The following is a 21,899-nucleotide window of genomic DNA, read 5'->3' on the forward strand; positions in this document are numbered from 1 at the left end:
GGCTTGTTTTAACTGGTTCACTCTTAAATTTGTTTAAAACTGATTTATGATTTTATGAACTTGTTATATTAATACATAACATATAATCCGAAGTTTATTGTACCAGCCAAAGGCCATGACAAATACATCAAAAGAAAGCATCCATACAGTACTACAAATACCTCAAAAGGGTCTTGCTATTTACTGTGTTATCTGTACAGCACCATCTATATTGATGGTGCTATATAAATAATAATAATAATAATAATAATAATAATAATAATAATAATAATAATAATAACAACAACAACAACAACAATTTCTGGCAATTTTGTCTAGTTCTCTCTTCCTTATCTTTTTTGCTGCCAGTGCAAAGAAAGCCACTTTATGTGTCACATACTGTAACTCAGAAGAAAAATAACTGTTTCTGCAAGGGCATTCCTATATCCATGTGTTAACAAGGGTTTCAGGAATCTCTCTCTTTGGTCCCTATACAGAGGGCAAATTAACATGCAGTGGACAATGTCTTCCACTTGATGTTGGCCACAGCTGCATAGTCTGCATTCAAATGGCACCTTGTGGAAGAGTCCATCCAGAACTGCGGTTGGCATCTCTTGGAATCTGAGTTCAATAAAAGCATTTCTTAGGGGAAGTGGCCTCAGTTTGGACAAACAGCTGGCTCTGAAATGTTCTGTTTGCAAAAGAGGGAACCACCGGGAGAGTTATATCAATACTGAATTGCATGTTTTATATTGTAAGCTGCCATAAGGAAGACTGCAGTCTTGAAAGGTGGGTAAGAAATACAATAAATGAAAAAAGTCACTTCCAGACACAAAACTACTTCAGTTATTTAATCAAAACAGATGTCCATGATGGGCATATGGGCCTGCCAGGCCCCAGTGGCAGCTTCCCATGATTCAGCTTTCTTCAATATCCCATTCAGGGAATTCTTGCTTTTTCCAAGGTCAGCTTCTCCACTTCCTTCATGAACCGGAGGCACAGCTCCTCCTGCCACGGCAAAGCCACACACTGGACAGAAACGGGGAGTCCCACGGCCCCTTCCACTGCCTGCAGAGACAGAATGCGGGAAGAATTGTTGTGGTGCCGGGGTCAAAGAAAGGCTGCCCGTAACCACAACAAAGCAACTGCTGCCAAGGCCTACCTTCACAGAGAACTTGTCCCACATATCGTTATAGTGCCCTCTGAGAGTTTTGAGTTCCTCCTCATCCTCCTTCATTACCGTCGTAACAGGTAGCACTCCAGCAGGGAAGTCCAAATAGTTATACAAGAGAGTGTAAAAAGATCCCACTGTTGAGACAAGAGGACAAAGTCTAGAGTGATGGGCTACTACTTTTAGTCATAGTAAAAATGGCTGGTTCACTCTTTTGGCAACTTACAATGATAGCTAATAATGTATATGGAGCTTTTAGAGCAGACAGTGCACTATAAACCAAATCCCATTATAAAGCCTAAGACGCAGACTATCTTCCTTGTTACAGATGGAAAACTGACTGCAGAATCAACGTTTACCTTGAGCTACTAAGTGTGGGCTGCATCATATATGGAAGTCTCCGTGCCAGTGGCTGCCAGGAAGACACAATGTTGTTTCTGGAGACCCATTTGCCTTTGCAAATCAATGTCATGGCTCTCATGAGGAGCACCCACCACACAGAAATGGTTTTCAGCAGCAACCACACTATCTTCAGCATTTAAAGTGACTGAGATAGGTGTTTGACAAGAACATGGGACACTTTCAGTGCAAATTTGTCTAGTCAGCTACTCCAGCTCACAAATACATTTGCTCACATGAAAGGGTTATAGGTTCACAATTTATTTATTTATTTATTTATTTATTACATTTTTATACCGCCCAATAGCCGAAGCTCTCTGGGCGGTTCACAAAAATTAAAGCCATAATAAAGCAACCAACAGGTTAAAAGCACAAATACAAAATGCAGTATAAAAAGCACAACCAGGATAAAACCACGCAGCAAAATTGATATAAGGTTAAAATACAGAGTTAAAACAGTATAATTTAAATTTAAGTTAAAATTAAGTGTTAAAATACTGAGTGAATAAAAAGGTCTTCAGCTGGTGACGAAAGGAGTACAGTGTAGGCGCCAGGCGGACCTCTCTGGGGAGCTCATTCCACAACCGGGGTGCCACAGCGGAGAAAGCCCTCCTCCTAGTAGCCACCTGCCTCACTTCCTTTGGCAGGGGCTCACGGAGAAGGGCCCCTGTAGATGATCTTAAGGTCCGGGTAGGTACATATGGGAGGAGGCGTTCCTTCAAATAACCTGGCCCCAAACCGTTTAGGGCTTTAAATGTCAATACCAGCACTTTGAATCGGGACTGGCAGCCAATGAAGTTGTAAAAGGACTGGCGTAATGTGATCTCGCCAGCCAGTCCCTGTTAGTAAACGGGCTGCCCTGTTTTGTACCAGCTGAAGCTTCCGGACCATTTTCAAAGGCAGCCCCACGTATAACGCATTGCAGTAATCCAAACGAGAGGTTATCAGAGCATGGATAACTGTAGCTAGGCTATCACTGTCCAGATAAGGGCGCAGTTGGTATATCAGCCTAAGCTGATAAAAGGTGCTCTTTGCCACTGAGTTCACCTGTGCCTCAAGTGACAGTTCTGGATCGAAGAGCACCCCCAAACTACAGACCCAATCCTTTAGGGAGAGTGCAACCCCGTCCAGGACAGGGCAAACATCACCTCGCCGGACAAATGAACCACCCGCTAACAGTACCTCCGTCTTGTCTGGATTGAGTCTCAGTTTGTTAGCCCTCATCCAGTCCATTACCGTGCCCAGGCACTGGTTCAGAACAGTCACTGCCTCACCTGGGTTTGATGAAAAGGAAAGGTAGAGCTGGGTGTCATCCGCAAACAATCTCAAAGCTGAGCTGGGATGGGAAATGTCCGCCAGCTCCCCCAATCCAGCGGCACTCCTTCTACTGACAGCATATGCAATGGTTGCTGGTTCATGGTATCCCACAGGGATCAATCCTAATCCCTAAACTATTCAATACCTGCAACTAGTAAGTGGAGGACATCCAACTCTATTTCTCCTTTTCTTCTAACATCAGTGAAGTTGTTGAGGTTCTGCATTGGCACCTGGGGGGTGCAATGGACTGGATGAGGGCTAATAAACTGAGACTTAATCCAGACACGGCAGGTCTGTTTTTGGTGAGGAGAGAAGCAGGTGCTAGAACAGGAATTCAGCCTGTTGTGGATAGAAGAGTAGTCCACTTAAAGGAGGTGCTCCTGGACTCAGCTTTGCACTTGGGTGCTCAGGTAGTGGCTATAGCTAGGAGTGCTTTCATTCAGATTAGACTGTTTCAACAAGGGCATCCAATTCCTGATGAGGCTGGACCTGGCCACTGGGATACATGTCTTCAGTTAAATCTAGACTGATTATTGCAATGAGTTGTATGTGGGGCTATCTTTGAAGAGTCTTTGGAAGCTTCAATTGATCCAGACTATGGCAGCAAGGACATTAGTTGGCATTCCCTCACAGCTTCATATCATACCTGCCCTGCAACAGTTGCACCGGTTACCAAACTCTTTCTGGGCATAATGTAAAGGCTGTGCTTGCACGATCGCAGGCGTGATAAAAACCATCATTGGTTCTTTCCCCACCTCTGTGCATGCCGGTCATGTGACCACATTTCACATACTTACCCCATGATGCAGTGCGGCTTGCCCTGTACTCTGAACCTAGCATGCTGCACAGGAGGGGCCTTCTCAGAGGTTACACCCAAATTATGCAACCATCATTTGCAGCCGTATAGTCCAGTGGCCACATTTCACTCCCTTGCCACATTTCACTGGATGGTAAAAACCCTTTTTATTATGGCAGGCCTTTATTTCAATTCTCTATCTGATCTCTCTGCTACGTGCTGATAAAACCTCTCTCCGTTTTGTCTTGTTATTTTTATAGAATGCTATCATATAGAGGCTAGGAGAGGGATATAAATCCTTACATAAATAAATAAAAGGCTAAGCACAGCTGGTCTGGGTCTGCTCATTGCGTATTTTGACAGGGAATGGAGCAAAGTCAGCTCTGCCCATATAGCAAGTTGCACAGCAACATGCTCAGGAAACTCCATACTAATAGAAGTATAGCTTCCAAATCACGTGAGGTACTGGTTCCTCTCTATTCAGCCCTGGTTAGGCCTCATCTTGAATATTGCGTCCAGTTCTGGGCACCAAACTTCAAGAAGGACGCAGACAAGCTGGAGCATGTTCAGAGGAGGGCAACGAGGATGAACAGGGATCTGGAAACAAAGCCTTATGAAGAGAGACTGAAACAACTGGGCATGTTTAGCCCGGAGAAGAGAAAATTGAGGGGAGACATGATAGCACTCTTCAAATACTTAAAAGGTTGTCACACAGAGGAGGGCCAGGATCTCTCCTCGATCCTCCCAGAGTGCAGGACACGGAATAACGGGGCTCAAGTTACAGGAAACCAGATTCTGGCTGGACAGCAGGAAAAACTTCCTGACTGTTAGAGCAGTACGACAATGGAACCAGTTACCTAGGGAAGTTGTGGGCTCTCCCATACTAGAGGCATTCAAGAGGCAGCTGGACAACCATCTGTTGAGTATGCTTTCATGTGGATTCCTGCACTGAGCAGGGGGTTGGACTCGATGGCCTTATAGCCCCCTTCCAACTCTACTATTCTATAATTCTGATAGCAGTCCAATGCTTAACTGTTTCTTAGCCACTGGGGTGGGAAGCTATTACTACTGGGCAACACTGATTTAAGAGCTTGACCACTCATCAATGTATTGGGTTGTACAACAATATACACATCCACTCACTAGATCATTGCCTTGACAACAGAGAGTGCTCCTGAGAATACTGAAGTTGGCTGTTAGAGTTGGCTTAGAGCATCAAGGACACAGGGTAAATTGGGGGTTATCTGAAAGAATTCTGAAGGTTCTTTCAGACATCCTCTAAGGCAGCCTTCCTCAACCTGGGGCGCTCCAGATGTTTTGGACTACAACTCCCAGAATGCCCCAGCCAGCTAGGGCATTCTGGGAGTTGTAGTCCAACACATCTGGAGCGCCCCAGGTTGAGGAAGGCTGCTCTAAGGGATAGCAGTGATCTCCAGAAATTTGATTTTCCATGTAATGTGCAAATACCTGAACATTTCTCAGGAAATCCAATCTTATAAGCCGGACCCAGTGCAGGACAAAGCATCACATCCAGATCTAGTCTCCTCCATTCAGCAATGAATTCCTGGCAGTATTCCTAAAGAAGATGGAACAGGAAAGGACAGGCAGACTTCAAGAAGAAAAATGGCTTGGAAATGGCAGCAAGCAGGAACATAATGCAACAATAAACATAGCACCATTCCAGTTCCAGCTAACTACATGGGACTACCCAGCCATTAAGTTACAGCAGTGCAAAATGGCATGCTCCCCAAGACAGCAGAAACTTTGAATCAAATACATGCGTTATAGCCTTATGATGTCAGTTTTCTTCTTACATTTCATTTAACAATACACAAATGACTCAGAGAACAAGGGATTCAAACTAACTGTGTGTATGTGGTCAATGGAAGCTTTGTTTCTCTCTTTTTAACTCCCCCCTTGGGGGGCTTCGAATTTTTCAGGGAAAAGGACAGGGGGAGGTTTGAATCAGAGCTGCACATGCTTACATTTACATCATTATTATTATTATTGTTGTTGTTGTTATTATTATTATTATAGCACCATCAATGTACATGGTGCTGTACATAGTAAAAGAATAAAACAGCAACACCCTGCCGCATAGGCTTGAGTTTGGCTCTTTGAGGAATAAGTATGTGAGTAGTTCTTTTGCATTAGAAGCACTCCTATGCCACACACAAAGGTCGAAGGAGAAATGGGGGTTGGTCAAGTCACACATATCTCCTTTGTTCCATTTACCAATTAACTCCATAATGAAAACTTTTTTTTACACCTATGCTACCTGTCTCCGAAAATCTTTATTTCAGCAAGCCTCTCCCAAGCACGCATCAGGCCTCCCAGCTTTCAGGGGGCAGCATCTGGGTTGCTGGTGTCCCCTTGCTACAAGTGGGTAAAAGGCAGATTCCCCCACCCCCTCAGCACGTGTTAAAATGGCCCTCTAGGTGCCCATCCCCACTCTGCACATGTTCAGAGGCACCCACCCCCTAGGCACCCATCAAACCTAGTCTGATTTCTCTGAGCCCACTGCTGTGGAGGAAGGCCAGGGAAGGAGTGGAGGTGGACAGGGTCAAGGGCATTGAATAATACCTCTGCACTATGTGAACTTATGTGGCTTTATGAGTGCAATACTGATGGCCATATTGATCTGACTGTCATAGTAGGATAAATATGGAGCAGTGACAGAAATATCAGTATTATTATTTTTAGCAGTTTTCATCATGGGCAAACAAAATAATAAAAACAGAGTTTCAGCATACCCTGATGATAAAAGTGGAGAGAGGGGGAGGAAGGGGAAATGCTGAAGCTGAAATTGAATCTTAGTACCACGGATACTGTGACTGTTCACCTTGCTAGTCATTACAGAGCAGCAGCTGCAGCACAGAGTTTCACCATCAAAAAGCTGAAATGGGAACTCTAACGATATATGGCAAGATCTAAGGAAAGGACAATCACAGGCAAAGACAAAGAGACAGTCCCCACCATTTGGAGGTGCCCGTCAGCAGCTTAAAAATATTGTCTAGTTTAGCCTTGAGAAGACCTCTTATTAAAAAAAAGAAAGAAAAACAGAGGAGAAACTTTACCACAATTTCAGTTTGTATTTTCCAAAGCTCTTGCACAGACCTAAAATTTCAAAGAGAAAAACATGGTGAAAGCGAATGGTGTACAGATTCGCACGTGCATGTTCCACATCAGCATACTCCAACCTGGTGCCCTATACATGTATTGGACTACATTTCCTACCATGTTCTAAACCAGAACATCACGGAGTAGAAGGGATGAGTACTTAACCCTAGCTCATAACTCCAACAGCACACACAACACAAATCGAGCCACTTCCCTTACTGTCTAGGGTTACTTCCAATGGTAAAGTGTTACTGTGGAAATAATTAACAACAGCCTAGCAAGGAAGGGTTAATCACTCTCCTCCCACCCACGCTGCTGCTTCCCTGAAACTGCCAGTCCACTGAACTGAATTTCCCTTCATAAAATCTTAGTTCTGCTCTTAGAATATTATTTCGTAGGTTTAAAAAACAACAGACTGCATTTTTTTCAGAAATCCAAAACAAAGATGCATAAACCCCAGGTACCTAGAAACTTACATGGTCCCAGGTTTTTTAGTAAACAAGCCATGCTGAGAAACCATGGCTTGTTGTAGGGTTGCTTGTGCTCATGGTGGGTTATCATGTCATCTGAACCCTGGCCGTGAGTTGCCAGGATTGGCTACCAAGCCACTTGGCAAGAGTAGCAATAAACCTCCATGCCTCCCTTCGCAATCTCACTATCCAGAAGCACCGAAAAGGGGGGGGCAGTGAATGGAGTTAGTGAACCAAAAGTGGGGGAAGGATGAGGGCAGTATCTCCCTCTTGATAATGTCATTCTCTCACTTTTAAGTGTTGAACTGACACATGTCCTCCATCTTTTCAACATCTGAAAAGAAATTATCCTCCTTTTTCTAAGAATCCTCATATTTCACCCTGTCTTCTCTTATAGCAGCTGTGATTCAGTACTCTGCAGTGGTAAAGGAGTGGGGGTTTTTTTTAAAAAAATAACTTTTTTAAAAAAATGTGTAAGGGTCAGGGATGTTCCCTGGTGTCCTTTCTTCATGGGATGTTCCCATGGTGTCCTTTATCTACTCCACTTAGGTATGTATCTTGAAAACTGAAACATAGAAGGAAATTGACCAGGCAAGACTCCACTTATTAGATAGCCATAAATACACACTTGTGTACGTGCGAAGGACTGCCAAAATTATAATAAAAAAATACAAACAAATTTGTGTACTCCTGAAGCATTGAAAAAAAAACAATAAAAAGGGGTGAACAAAAAGGGGTAGCAACTGGAGCGGGGAGGGGGCCATGGCAAGGAGACAAGTTGGGTTCCGGTCCAAAGGCATCTGGGACACATGCCTGAGCTGGCTGAGGGAGAAGGAAGGGGAGAACAGGCCATGGCAATCCCGATCATCTGTTGGGCATACCATGGATTGTTCTGCAAACAAACAACCCACCTTGGCTTATTCGCAGGGTGGCTTAGCATGACATGTGAACCTACCCAATGAATCTGTAACCAAATATCCCAAATTGGGGTGGGGGGGGGTAGCAGGGGGTGAAATTAGCAATTTCAGTAAAATATGCAAGTATATACATTTTGTGCACAACTCATCTCAATCGCAGACCTTGAATTTGCTACTTACCAGTTGGTTCCCCATGAACACAGTTTGCAGAGAAAAATCAAATCTAACAAAAGGTTTAACTTTACTAAAGATGTACAGAGACTTTTAAATGTTATTTCGTTAAATTTACTATCTGGGGACTTTCTTTCTGGGCAATAACTAAACTTCGGCTGAGCTACTCTTAATCCCTTCATGATTTGTTTACAGGCTGTATGTTACTGGCATATCATTTTACTTTGGCTTGCACCTGTATTTATAAAGCTGTACAGAGACTTTCTTGTGCTCATATTTCATTTTTCTCCAATTTGCAATTTATTATTTATTTATTTATTTATTTATTTATTACATTTTTATACCGCCCAATAGCCGAAGCTCTCTGGGCGGTTCACAAAAATTATTATCTTTGTTTAATTATACTTGACATTTTTTGATATTAAAAATAAAACGTTACAGTACATTGTTATAGAACATAACAGCCACAGGAAGGCTTGTGTGTGATTTACCTGCCTAAATGTTTGAACTGACTCAGCCTTTAGTCATGAGTAATTTAGACAGGGGGAAAGAATATGAGCAGCACATAAAGACTACGTGGTCAGCTCTTTCCCTGGGTACTGGAAAGGTACCTTGCAGTGAGGGAATAGACAGGGACCGTTCCTCCCACCATTCCTCTCCAGTCCTCTCTCCTTGCTTACCTGCTGGGTGGCAGACTAAGGGGCCTGCTTGCCAGAGCAAGTAAAGGAGGTGGCGGACAACAGGACCAGCGAGGAAACAGGTGGGAGGAACAGTAGCGCCCTTCTCTCACTGCATCAGGAGATTGAAAGGTACATCACCAGCATTGGCAGCCCTAAGAAAGGAAGTCTTTACATTCCCATAACTGATCCTTACCTCTTTTTCATGCCTCCCAAAACTTTTGCTATACGAGGACTCTAAAGAAGCAAAAGAAGAATTCATGTGATAGGTTTCCAAACCTGGTTGCTATTTTAAAAAATTAATAATAAATAAATGCCATATAAAAAGAATAAAAAAAAATAGAAGTGTGCCTAGCTGGAAAAGGCAATGCAAGTCAGGTTTCCCTATCCACCTCAGCCTATGAAACAGAAAACCCCTTCGTAGTTTCTCAAGTTCAGATGTCACAATGCCATCTGCCACACATCACAGTGTAGCATTCAGACTAATCAAGAGTGAATTAAGGTCAGGGTTGTTCATAAATAAGTCAATAATTCATGTCCCCACCCCCTTTTCCAAAATAACCCATGACTTCGGCATTAAGGGAAATGTATATTCTGCTTTAAGGGAAATGTGAACCTATTGTGTTCTATTGTGAACCTCAGGAGATTTAATACAAATCTGTTCGTTGTGCATTTTTTCTTCTCAACTTTTACCAGTACAGCTTGACATTTCTTTTAGCAAGGAAGTGAGGAACAATGGGACTATACAGATAGGGGAATGTGGCTGGAGGTCATTAAGTAAGCAGGGAATTAAGCACTTAGCACATGTCCATGGGAGCATGCTGCGGTGCCCCTTGTAAGTTTTCTCTGTAAACATAGGGTCTACAATCTTGCTTTAAAAGTAGCAGGGGGAAAGATTATCAGGATTTTTTATATATAGAATCACAAATCCCCCAGTCTAGATAAGGTCTCACAGCCTAATTTAATATCATGGCTTGAGGATTTGCTCCCATGTTTTGAATGGTAGTATGAACCTGAAGTTACTGCCACAAAAATCATGTAATAGAGAGTCTCAGGGGGAGAGGGGGAACTGATTTGGGAAAGAATGTGCAAGATTTCAAAGGACACACACTCCTTCCCTAATCAAAATTCTTTTTTCAAGGACTCTCTGTTAGGAATTCAACAATGCTATATGGGACTCAGATGCTCTTAAAGACAGCTTGGCCTTTCATTAGTCTCCCAATATTGCCTTTGGAGCCTTTCCCTTCATGAGACAGGAAAAAACAGTGTTCTCTGCAGTCTTCTTGGCTAGGGTGATTACCCCATCATTAATTTGTATAGCTGTTGTTCTCTGTGAATTTCCTAGTAAATGTGAACAACCTTTTGCTTTCTCCCTCCCTTGAAACAAGTAAATATACCCACTGCAATTCCTTCTTCTCCTCATCTCTCTCTCTCTCTCTCTCTCTCTCCTGATATTGCTCTGACTCTGTCCCTCGCAACAGAAACAAAAGCTTTTCCTGTTCCACTTAGGCCTCCAAAGCCCGCCATTACCCTGACATTCTCCTGGCTCCTTATTTGGCAAGCATTAATTCCCACCTCCATGGTTCCTTGCTCCATCATTGTTGTTAGGGATGATAAGAGGGGGAAACTGCTGATCTGCTGCTAAAGGTAGCAAACTAACCAATCTCCACCTATAAATATTTGTGGCAAAATAAAGGTGTATACTTTACCCTTATGCTTTGTCAGTGTGCTTGAGCTAATTTCACCACTGTGTCTAACACAATGTACAATCTGCTGTTTGTGTGTCATGGGCAGGATCCAATCAAGTCCTTCCATGGGCTCCAGGGCTCCTGACCCCGTCACGTGTGTACCCCAGCTTCCATGTAGCACTTCTGGGGAAAAGCCCCCAAACAACTGAAAATATTTGTTTCTGGAAGAGTGTGACCTGCACATTCCAGAAACAAGTGTTTCCACTAGTTTTGAGGCTTGCCTCAAGGAATGCTACATTACGGCCACCAGCAATAGAGGCTGTGTGCATGCCAGGGCTGGCTGCATGCGCACAGGGACCAGTGGAGCTGGCTGCCATGCAAGGGCACAGTTGGATACTGCCCCTTGGCTCTGCCAAAGACCCTAGTATTTCCATGTCATTTGAGTCCACGTATACAGATGTGTGTTTACATGCACATGTCATAGAAACACATAGTTCGGTAACAACAAGAATTTCCTTCTGAAAATATATGAAGGAAACTCTGTGGTGGCAATAGCCACTGGCTGCTTTCTTCAGCAAATCAGGACAGGTTATCAAGCAACAAGCCTTACTATTGGTCTGAGGATCCAGGAGAAGAGGCTTCGTAGCCAATTAGGTGCTTTTGTGAAGAGCAGCAAATCCTTTATTCTAGGAGTCCAAGGTTCCTCTTTGCTGAAAGGCAACCAAGACAACCAGATTGCATTATCTTCACACTGAATGTTATATTATCATAGTCTTCAGTCCTCCAGCTCTAGGTCATCAACCATCACTGCTGCCATTCTACTGTCATTCAAAAATGTCTGTTTCCTACAGCCATCCAATGCCATCAGTTTCTTGTGGAAAAGGCAGTAGTTAGGATTCCTCTGAACAGGACCTCCCACATCTGTGCATAAGGCACCCAGCACCAGTGTGAAAGTGGGACACAACTGCTACCCTTAGCACAAAGATATTACAAAGGGGCTGAGGCACCACTGTGTTGGATCCTGGAATGGATCCTGGTTATGTTTTCCATTGCTTTGTTAATTGCTGAGGATCTGGAAGAACAGAAGACTCAGCAGAAACTTAAAGGTCAACTCTACACCTGGACATTGAGTGTCATAATTGAATAATTGTCTAACTGATTGTCTTCAATTAAGGGTTGCAAGGAGTTGCATCATTGTACAGGTTGTCTATAAAAGTAAATGTGTTTTCATGTTCATTACTACTTCCATGTCCCTTACCCAACTTGATGTGAGCTGTATTGACTGACCATTTGTAAGTATTTGTATCTGTACTGCCATAACTAAATTATATATTTATTTGCCAGTAAAAGGTTTATTTTAACCTACATGAAGCTTTGTCTTAATTAACGTCTTTGCTGACTTGGCTGAGAACCGCTGTAATCTCTGCTAGTCTCTGGAGGGCCCAGACAGAGACTTAACACAAAAGGTTATGTGCCAGAAACCCAGTCTGTGCCATAACTAATCAGCTTCTAAAGCCATAACTCAACACACTGGACAGTGTTTGGAAGAGCTATGGCCCAATCCAAACTAAACATCCTGCTGAATCAGACCAAGAAGCATCTAGTCAAGCATCCCATCTCCAATGCTGCTTGCATTGCTAGCTGTTTCTGGAAAACCCACAAGCAGGACTTGAAGGGAACAGCCCAGTGCTCCATGAAATGGGCTGCTATCCCAAAACTCACCCATGTCTGCACAGAGTTTATGAAAACATTAAATAGCAGAGGCCCCAATACAGATCCTGACTTTCTTCCATTTTTCATCTTTTTTTTATTGTCTGCTTACACTTTCAGAGTTTGTATTCCTTTTAAATTCCTCATGTGGGCAAGCACCCAAACCACATGCTGCATTCTATGGGGCTTTCTCTCCCCCCACCCCCATATGGCTCACAGAGTCTCCATCAAAGCTGCATCAACCATAACTTGTAGCAAAGGGTAGAATAGGGGATGGCAACTAAAATTGGGGGGGGGGGCAGATGATTCCACTCAGCCCTCCATGAGCCTAATGATGCCAGGGGACATAGTCATACCTACTGGTAGTCCAGGTAGGCACATTGGGGAGGATGTTTCTCTTTGCGTTTCTACCTGGAACTGGCTTCACTGCCCCATGCTATTTCCCATTGGGGAGAGGACACAGGGCAGGTGAAGATTAAAGGCTTTGGTGAGAGAATGATCCTTCTGGCACATCCGCTAAAACCACATTCATTGCATGCAGTGAAGCTGATGTACCTGCCCTGGACTTTCTCCTATTGGAGGCAGGACACAGGGCAGTTAAAGTAGCTTTTTCAATGGGGAAGTCACCATATAAGGAGGTCCCCTGTCTGCCAACATCCTCCGCTGATGTCTCTGAACTGTGATCAGAGTTCAGTAGGGATTCCTCCAGGGGGGCAGGGATTAGAGGCCAAACACCACTCCCTAGAGGAATCCAGGAAGGTTCCATGGGCTGGAGAGGGAACCTGTGTGGGCTGGATTAGGACCACCATCTGGAGGTTGCTGTCCTCTGGAGTAGATGGTTCATACAATTGTGCTTCATCTGCAGCAGCATAAGTCACTGTTAAGCTGCAGGAATGAAATCTATTCACAGAGTGCACGTTCAGTGGAGGATGGTTAATCAGGTTCAGAACTCTTAGACATTTCTCTCCCCCCGGTGATGGAAAATGAAAGCAGTAAGGACATGTTTAAGACATGTTTAATCATTATACATATGAAGTCCTACACTCCTCTCCTTCTTTCACATATACATACCAGAATTTAGGTAACATATTACTTACAGGCCTTCCAGAAAGGTGGCACCGCCGTCAGCAAAAAACCCAGCTATCGAAACGTTATAGAAAAAATATTCCGTGCGAATGGGCTTGAAGGGAACAAGCTAAAAAGGAAACCAAGGCAATGAGTTGAGAATCTGTGTCACCATAATGCCAACTGAAGACAAAGTTTAATTTGCAAGAAATCACTCATTTGTTCTTTGCAAGAAAGAGGGTGTGGACAGCCGATCTTCCTGGAAGTGGCAACTTGTGACATTCTAGAAAAGGAGGTAAAGATCTAAGTCACAATTGGCCAGTGCAGGCACTGGCATTTTGAAGACACAGAATTAGAAGCTTCCAAATTTCCACACACATCCTTTGGCAACAACAACAATGTAAGACATTCACCTCCACATATTTTATATAGATTTCAGTATTAGATTGCCACCAAAAAAAATTGCCTATAAATTCTTTGTAGGCTTTCTATCCACATTACAAAATGGTCTAGATTGAGCCTAGATACATGAAAACAACATTAAAGTGTATCTTAGGATATGCTAGGTATTCCCCTCAAACAACAGGAAAATACCCCAAACACTAGACATTTCTCTAATTTCTCCACTGGATGAAAGCTTCTGAAAATCAGAAATAGAAATGTAGTTAAAAAGCTATGTAAAAAGCATTTCATGGTGATAGAAGGAAGTGTGCTAAGTCAACAGATGTTTTGAGAACAGCTTGGATAGGAGAAGCCCCCCTTCCTCCTAAGAGTGTTTGTGAGTGCCTGCCTGTCTGTCAGATCATGAGAGGGAGGGAAGTATCTAGCAGAAAAGCCTATAAGATCCAATCCAAAGTGTTTCGATCTTGGTTCCAGCGTGAAGAAACTTGTGGTCCTGGGAGAACAGCTTCTTTTCTGTTTGGGGGACTCAAATAGACAACCAGCTTGTGACAAAGATGCCTGCTTTCCTTGTATATACATTCTGGATCCATTTTCTATCAATAAACTGTCCTCTTTTTGCACAAGTAGCTTTTGATAACCAAAAGAATCTGATTGATGACTGGGAGCTGGCAGGACCAGAAACCCAGACCAACTCACATACCGTGTGTCCAGCCTTTTCCAGAAGCTGCTTTGTTTCCAGTACAGCTCGTTTCATGGAAGGGTTTGCCGCAATGATGACATCGGTGACATAGTATCCAATCCGGAGGGGACGAAAACCAGAGTACACCTGGAGTGCAAAGGGGAGGGAAGAGAACAATTTTGAAAGGCAATGACCAGAACATCCAATAATCCTGCTGGATTCATTAAAGGCAGAAGTACTAGATCAGTCTTCCTCAACCTGCTGCTCTTTGGATGTTTTGGCCTATAACTTCCATCAGCCTTGACCACTGGCCATGTTGGCTAAGACTGGAGGGCACCACCAGGTTAGGGAAATATGCAGTAGATGAACTATGTAAGTGTTCTTTGGTCACTTACAAATGGGGTTTGTAAGTGACCAAAGTGATGGGGTTTGTATGGGGTTATCTGTAACCATTTCGGGGTACGTATTTATTTATTTATTTATTTATTTATTTATTTATTTCATTTCTATACTGCCCAATAGCCGGAGCTCTCTGGGCGGTTCACAAAAATTAAAACCATTCAAAGTAACTTCAACCAATTCAAATGACATGCCACCAACATAACTCCAGATCCGCAAAGTTTCTAAAACTCCTTAGCCAGTGGATCTGGAAAACCCTAAAAATTCTAGGGAAACAAAAATATGCATGCTCCATAGTGATCCAAACAAGCGAGAAACACACACACACACACACACACACATATATATATATATGTATATATATACACACACACACACACACACACACACACAACTAGAACAAAGAGAAAGAACACTAAACTATGTGAAAAAAACACCTCAGTAAGATAAAAAAAATCTAGAAGAGCAAAACTCCCAAAGAGGCAACCAGCTAGGGGTTGAAAGAGAACTGAGGAGATAAGAGGTAACTCATTAGGACATGTGCAGTGGATGGTGGGGGAGGGGTTTCCACCAAAATGTTCCTCAGCTATAGAAGCTTTTCGAATTGAGGCTCAGCACAGGCACAGAATTGATATGTGTGATGCACAGAGACCATGAAGAAGAACGAGGGTGGTGCAAGGCAAAACCCCTTGGGAAAAAAATCCAAAAGACAGGGTGCCACAACAGAAAGAGCCTTGTCTCCAGTCACCACCTGCTTCACTTCAGAAGACAGTAGGATCCAAAGCAGGGCCTCAGAGGCTGACATTAACATCTGGGCAGCTTTATGCAGGAAAAGGTAGTCCTTCAAGTAATCTGGCACCAGGCCCTTTAAGGTCCAAACTAGCACTAAGAATCATGCTGAGGAATGAACCAGAAGCCATTGTAAAAATAGAGGACTTTCATAGAAGAAGGTAAATTCAGCACATAAGTGCACAAACCCAAGTGGGAGATACATATGCCAGTCTCAATGGATGAGGCACATGCATGTTTTAAATAAGTGCTTCTTTACAAGCAAAAGGTTTGGAAGCCGCAAATTGGACCTCCATTTCTATGTGTTTTTGCCCACTTCCATCCACTGCAAGTACATATATGTGCTACGAGTCAGGTGTGAAAGGTATTTATTTTACACTCTGGATTTCTGTATGTGAACACAAAGAAACTATATACTGGAAGGTGTCCAGCCACTGAAAAGGAAGATGGAGCGCTTTCGTCAATTTCCCCCTTCTTTCAACATGTCTCCCAAGGGCAAAGAAAGGGGCACCTGTTCCTTCAAGGATCTCACCTGCTCATTGAAAGGAAGGGGAGGCACCGTGGGATCCAGCCGGAACATTTCATCACACAAGAGGGCCCTTAGGCAAAGAGCCAGGCTCTCAACATCCCTTGCCATTGGACCTATGCCTGCAGCAACTGGAATCAAGGAAGAAGAGGTGGTCTCTCAGGCATGGACAACATATGGGAGCAAAGTGTCACGGGTGTGCTGATCACAACAGCTCCATTCACCACAGAATGCAAATCACATTGAGCCTGTTCTGAAAACACACTAAGCCATGGTTAGGCCGCTAACCTTTTTGCAGCAAATGGTTAGTGAGCGTGTTAAAACTGTGGTTATGTAGCCACCATGGTTAGGAAGGGTTCACACTTATTATGCTAAGCCATAATATTTAGCTCAAAATGCTTAACACTGTGGCTTAGCATGTCATCTGAACAGAGTCATTAAGTCCAAGAAGAAGCAACTTCTCTCTCTCTCTGTCTCTCTCACACACACACACACAAACTCTCTCTCACACACATACGGAATGATTCATTTTTCTGCTAAATTCTTTGTACTCCCTTCCCAGTTTGAACTACAGATTAAAAAAAAAACAAAAAAACTAAATTGAAGGGTGTTTTTTTTAATAAAATGGGAAACCTGAAAACTATTAAGGAATTTCACAAAAGGGAACTATGGGAGTAACTGGCATGGTATTGGTTTATTTCAGGAAAGAGTGGGCACCATGTAGCCCTCAGCCCACAGAGACCTTTCTGGGAATTTCTTGTTAGAATTCCCACATCCGCTACCAACCAAAAAGTGATTTAATTTTTAAAACCATTTTAGCCCTCATGACTGCAGAGCAACACACGGACATGACAGCAAAATATGAACCAAAACCAATCAAAAATCGGATGTCATTAGAACCCACTGCACACAGCTGACAAGATGTGGGAGGTACATTGTGAGAGGGGAAACCAATGATGGAGTGAGAATGCTGAAGTGCCACATTAGTCACCACACTGACATCCCTCTTCAACCATGCAAATAAGAATATCACCTACCTGATTTCTGCCCACGGATGCTTGGTATAATTCCTTTTTTGCTATGAAAAGATCACCAAAAGAAGAAGAGTGAAGTTTTAGCAAAGCTGTCAGGGTTCCCAGTTCTCAACAACAACACTTCGCTCCTGTTCTAAATGAGAACGCCTTGGCGTGGATGCTTCTTCAGGTGCCTTTGAAGATCCTCTCCATGGAACAAGGGAGAAGGCACTCTAGCTCAACCTTCCCCAACCTGGTGCCATCCAGATGCTTTGGACTGCAACTCCCAGAATTCCTTACCGTTGGCCCTGCTGGCTGCGGCTTTTGGGAATTAAAGTCCAAAACATCTGGAGGGGAGCCGTTTATCCTACTTTTTAAATCAGCCTTCTCCAACCCCTCCAGACGCATTAGACTAAAATTGCCATCATCCCTGACCATTGGCCATGCTGGCTGGGACTGATGGGGGATGTAGTCCAAAACATCTGGAGGGGACCAGGTTGGGGAAGGCTGGTTTAATTAAATCTAAGAAGCTCACAACTGGTTAATTGCTTGTGCACAGAGAAAAGGAGGGACTGACCGTGGAATTCTATATGTGTCTACTTTACTCTGAATTATGCCCCACTGATTTCAATGGGGCTTACTCCCAGATGAGTATAGGACTGAAGCCTCTCAAACATACACAATAATAAAGGTTTAATGGCCCAGCCCAATGTGCATCAGAGTGACTAGTTGATTTTTGCTACTTGGGTTTATTACTTGTTGCTGCCTTCAAAGTCACCTGCCTCCTCATTTAGCACAGATGCCAGCCCTGGAGAAAGGTTTTAAATGATATTTTAATCTGTGTATTTTAAGCTAAGCACCATTTTTAAGGAGCTGATGTTGCATTGTACCTAATCCTGTTGCCTGTGGGTTTGAATCCACAAATTCCACAGAAACCAGCCGGTATACGAATGCTGCCTGCTACATCCGTGCCAATGCCCAGAATGGATCCGCCACTTTTAATAAGAGCACCTTCCCCTCCTGAAGAACCACCTGGAGTTTTGGTGTGATCCATAGGATGCACTGTCTGGCCAAAGATAGTATTGTTGCAGTCAAAACTGGAGAGAGAGAGAGGGAGGGAGAGAGGGAGAGGGAGGGAGGGAGAGGGAGCGAGAATGCAGTCAACAGTCAAGGCTAGCCTGAAATCTTTTGCTGCAATACCCTTCCAGATGGGGATCATTTGGCTCATGACCAAGCCCTCACCCTGCCCATGTGACCGTTGCAGCTCCCTTGCCCAACTGCTTGCGATTAGATCAATGCTCCAGTTTAGTTATTTAAGACTAGCTGATATGCTCGGCGTTGCTCTGGTCCGTGAATAATGTTTATAATATTTATTTGATATATAATAAATTTCTCCACAACTTAGTCATCTTTAGGTTGCTTGGGTTTTTTAGTTTGGTTGAGTTAGTAAATTGTTTTGTTAGAATAAATGGGAAATTGTTTTAATAAGAACTGTATTTTAAATTAGAGCTACATGATAAACCACAATTTTTTGTTTTACCTGAAATGCCTTAGCTGGGGCAGCCATCTAAACTTCAAAAACAATCAGGATGCAAACACCCTTTCTACCAGTTAAAAAAGATTCAAACCTAAAAATATATTTTCAAAATATTCCTGGAATTGCCCAGATATCTGAATAACATATAGTAGGGAGGTGGATCCACCATCTTAAAGTAGCAGGACTGTGAGTTAACCTTTAAACAAATTAAATTAATTCCCCCCCTTACCCTCACAACAATCCTGGAAGGTAGGCCTGTCCTAGGCCTGTCAGGTGATTTTAAAACAAATTAAATTAGTTTCTTCTCTCTCTCTGGCCCCATTCAGAAGACACCTTAAAAAAGCCTTATTCACCATGGTTAAAGCCATGGTTTAAAGTGTCTTCTGAACAGGGCCTCTCTCTCTCTCTCACGCTCAACACCTGGCCAGGGCCCTCTTGAAGTTGTTGTCATGATATTCCTTATCCCCACAGAAAACAAAAACTACAACTCCCAGCATGCATTTTGCCCAGAGCTGCAACCTCCTTCTCTTCTGATCCGGATGGGGCCTATTAACTGAGGCAGCCAACCCAGGCGCTCTCCCTTCAGGTCCAGGATGGCGAGCCACTTCCAGATGATGGCTGCCACAGCCTGATAAATCTTCCCTCCCACCCAAGGCTATTGAAACAGAAGAGTGACTGGAGGAATGACTGACAGCTAAGGCTAGAATGGAATGGTGGACAGACTTAGTGGCAGTTGGGGAAAGTCAGTTAGTGGGGGTCGAGTTAGGACTGAGAGATAGTGATGTCAATACTACACCTCCCAGTATGCCATTGGTAGCCCACGGATGTCCATGTCCTCTTATAGGCGCTTTCCTCCTCTTGTGGCTGATGCTGCTCCTTGACAGAGCAGCGAAGAGTAGCATTGCCAAGGAGGAGAGGTAAGCAGCACAACTCTGGCAAAGTCCTGCTGGGACTGCCTCAGCCCACACTTCTAACCCACAAAGGTCTCCATCAGGAAGTGCCTCTACTGAAGGGCCAGGACTGGGCCGGGCACTTGCCCCCCTTCATCAAGCCTGTCTCTGGGCATGTGCAGAGTGCTTCCCTTTCCTCCTTCCCTCCCTCCCTCCTTCTTAAAGGTGAAGGCTGCACGTGTGCTTCCCTCAGTTTCTGAGAAAACCAATATCAGGACAGGGTGCCTTTGAGCATGTCCAGAGTTCAGCCTCTCAAAGACATGCTGTTGTATCTATGATTTTAAAACCACACATAGCAGGTGGGAGGAAGCACTGTAAATGGATGCAGCCTATATGTGGGTTGTTTCCTTTTATGTGGAATTGGGTTGACAGCTTGAGACGGAGTTTAGGAATCACAATGGCCTCCCACCCAAGGCATGCTGGGAGTTCCATCCAAAGCATGCTGAGAAGTGTAGGCGTAAACCTAGGTTTTTTATTAAATTCTTTAAAAATATTTAAACCCCCAAAATTCATGTTTTAGATTTTTTTTTTTATCCATGTACACGAAGACCTGTCTGGGTGAACAGCATTAAGGCAGTACCATATGTGGAAGTGGGTAAACCTTTCAGGATATACGTGATACACACACACTTTCTGCTTTATAGGTAGAGATATTTATACCCTGCCCTGTAATCACATGGATTCACAAGGCAGCTAACAAAAATAAAGTCACAAAAATATTAAAAACAAAATGATCAGCAACCAAGTTGGCTCTTTACTGCTGGGAAAGGGAAGGAAGAGAGGAAACAACATGCTACGGTGGCTAACACTTCTCCGACTTCCAGTTGAGCATGTGCAGAGTGCCCCTCTTCTTACCACTAAGGAAAAGATAACCAGCATCATATTTCTTCAATTAGGGAGGGTGGGAAAAGGTTGGTAGGCGAGGAAAGGAAAGGAAACTTTCCAAAATGAGAGATGTCCATGGATTAAGAAACTAAACATTACTTAAATTAAACGTAACCCAAGTTATCTGCCCTCTTCCAATAACTGCCCTGAAGGAGTGGGGGAAGAGAGAGTCATGTAAAAGCATTTGCCCCTTGGCAATCATAAAGCAATTATTCCATTGCTATTCAGAGGCCGATTTCAAGACAGTGCAAAGCAATAGAAACTAGCTTGCCAATAGCCAGACAACAGATTTTTGCAGAGCTAGCAAAACTATTTACCTTGCCCCATTGTCACCCTCACAATGTCCAATGTGTAAATACTTTTCCACATGACAAAGATGGGCTTTAGAAGCCCCATTTTAGGACAATAAGGGGAGCGGTTTTGTGGTGTCCAATGTACACCTTTTGTGTTCACCCTGTCTAGGGACAATTGGGAGTATTGTCCTGGACAGCATTTGTACAAATTTTATTTATCTATAAACAAGTGCATCACACAATTGTCCCATATAAAAGGTTTACATTTAGCAACAGAAGACCTCATTTTGGCCAGTCTTGTGATGTCTAAAATATTTATTTATTTATTTATTTATTACATTTTTATACCACCCAATAGCTGAAGCTCTCTGGGTGGTTCACAAAAATTAAAGCCATAATAAAGCAACCAACAGGTTAAAAGCACAAATACAAAATGCAGTATAAAAAGCACAACCAGGACAAAACCACGCAGCAAAATTGATATAAACTTAAAATACAAAGTTAGAATAGTAAAATTTAAATTTAAGTTAAAATTAAGTATTAAAATACTGAGAGAATAAAAAGGTCTTCAGCTGGCGACGAAAAGAGTACAGTGTAGGCGCCAGGCAGACCTCTCTGGGGAGCTCATTCCACAGCCGGGGTGCCACAGCAGAGAAAGCCCTCCTGCTAGTAGCCAGCTACCTCACTTCCTTTGGCAGGGGATCACAGAGAAGGACTCCTGTGGATGACCTTAAGGTCTGGGCAGGTACATACAGGAGGAGGCGTTCCTTCAGATGGCCTGGCCCCAAACCGTTTAGGGCTTTAAATGTCAATACCAGCACTTTGAATCGGGCCCGGACCTGGACTGGCAGCCAATGAAGTTGTAGAAGGACTGGCATAATGTGATCTCGCCAGCTAGTCCCTGTTAGTAAACGGGCTGCCCTGTTTTGTACCAGTTGAAGCTTCC

At 43.4% G+C, this 21,899-nt stretch overlaps 1 protein-coding gene across 1 annotated transcript in view; it reads right to left on the reverse strand.

Moving 5' to 3' along the window:
• Positions 1 to 309: 309 nt before the first annotated feature.
• LOC134407543 (fatty-acid amide hydrolase 1-like) overlaps positions 310 to 21,899 on the reverse strand; it is a 32,366-nt gene continuing 10,776 nt past the window's right edge. The window contains exons 5-15 of the mRNA XM_063139404.1: positions 18,179 to 18,385; positions 17,313 to 17,353; positions 16,282 to 16,406; positions 14,583 to 14,708; positions 13,513 to 13,610; positions 11,316 to 11,415; positions 9,214 to 9,254; positions 6,740 to 6,779; positions 5,130 to 5,238; positions 1,142 to 1,287; positions 310 to 1,047 (exon numbers count right to left, since the gene is read on the reverse strand). Of these exons, the coding sequence (XP_062995474.1) occupies positions 919 to 1,047; positions 1,142 to 1,287; positions 5,130 to 5,238; positions 6,740 to 6,779; positions 9,214 to 9,254; positions 11,316 to 11,415; positions 13,513 to 13,610; positions 14,583 to 14,708; positions 16,282 to 16,406; positions 17,313 to 17,353; positions 18,179 to 18,385 (1,162 nt within the window). The 3' untranslated portion in view covers positions 310 to 918. The remainder of the gene's footprint in view (positions 1,048 to 1,141; positions 1,288 to 5,129; positions 5,239 to 6,739; positions 6,780 to 9,213; positions 9,255 to 11,315; positions 11,416 to 13,512; positions 13,611 to 14,582; positions 14,709 to 16,281; positions 16,407 to 17,312; positions 17,354 to 18,178; positions 18,386 to 21,899) is intronic.

This window comes from Elgaria multicarinata, chromosome 1 (assembly GCF_023053635.1).
Source record: "Elgaria multicarinata webbii isolate HBS135686 ecotype San Diego chromosome 1, rElgMul1.1.pri, whole genome shotgun sequence".
NCBI lineage: Eukaryota > Metazoa > Chordata > Lepidosauria > Squamata > Anguidae > Elgaria > Elgaria multicarinata.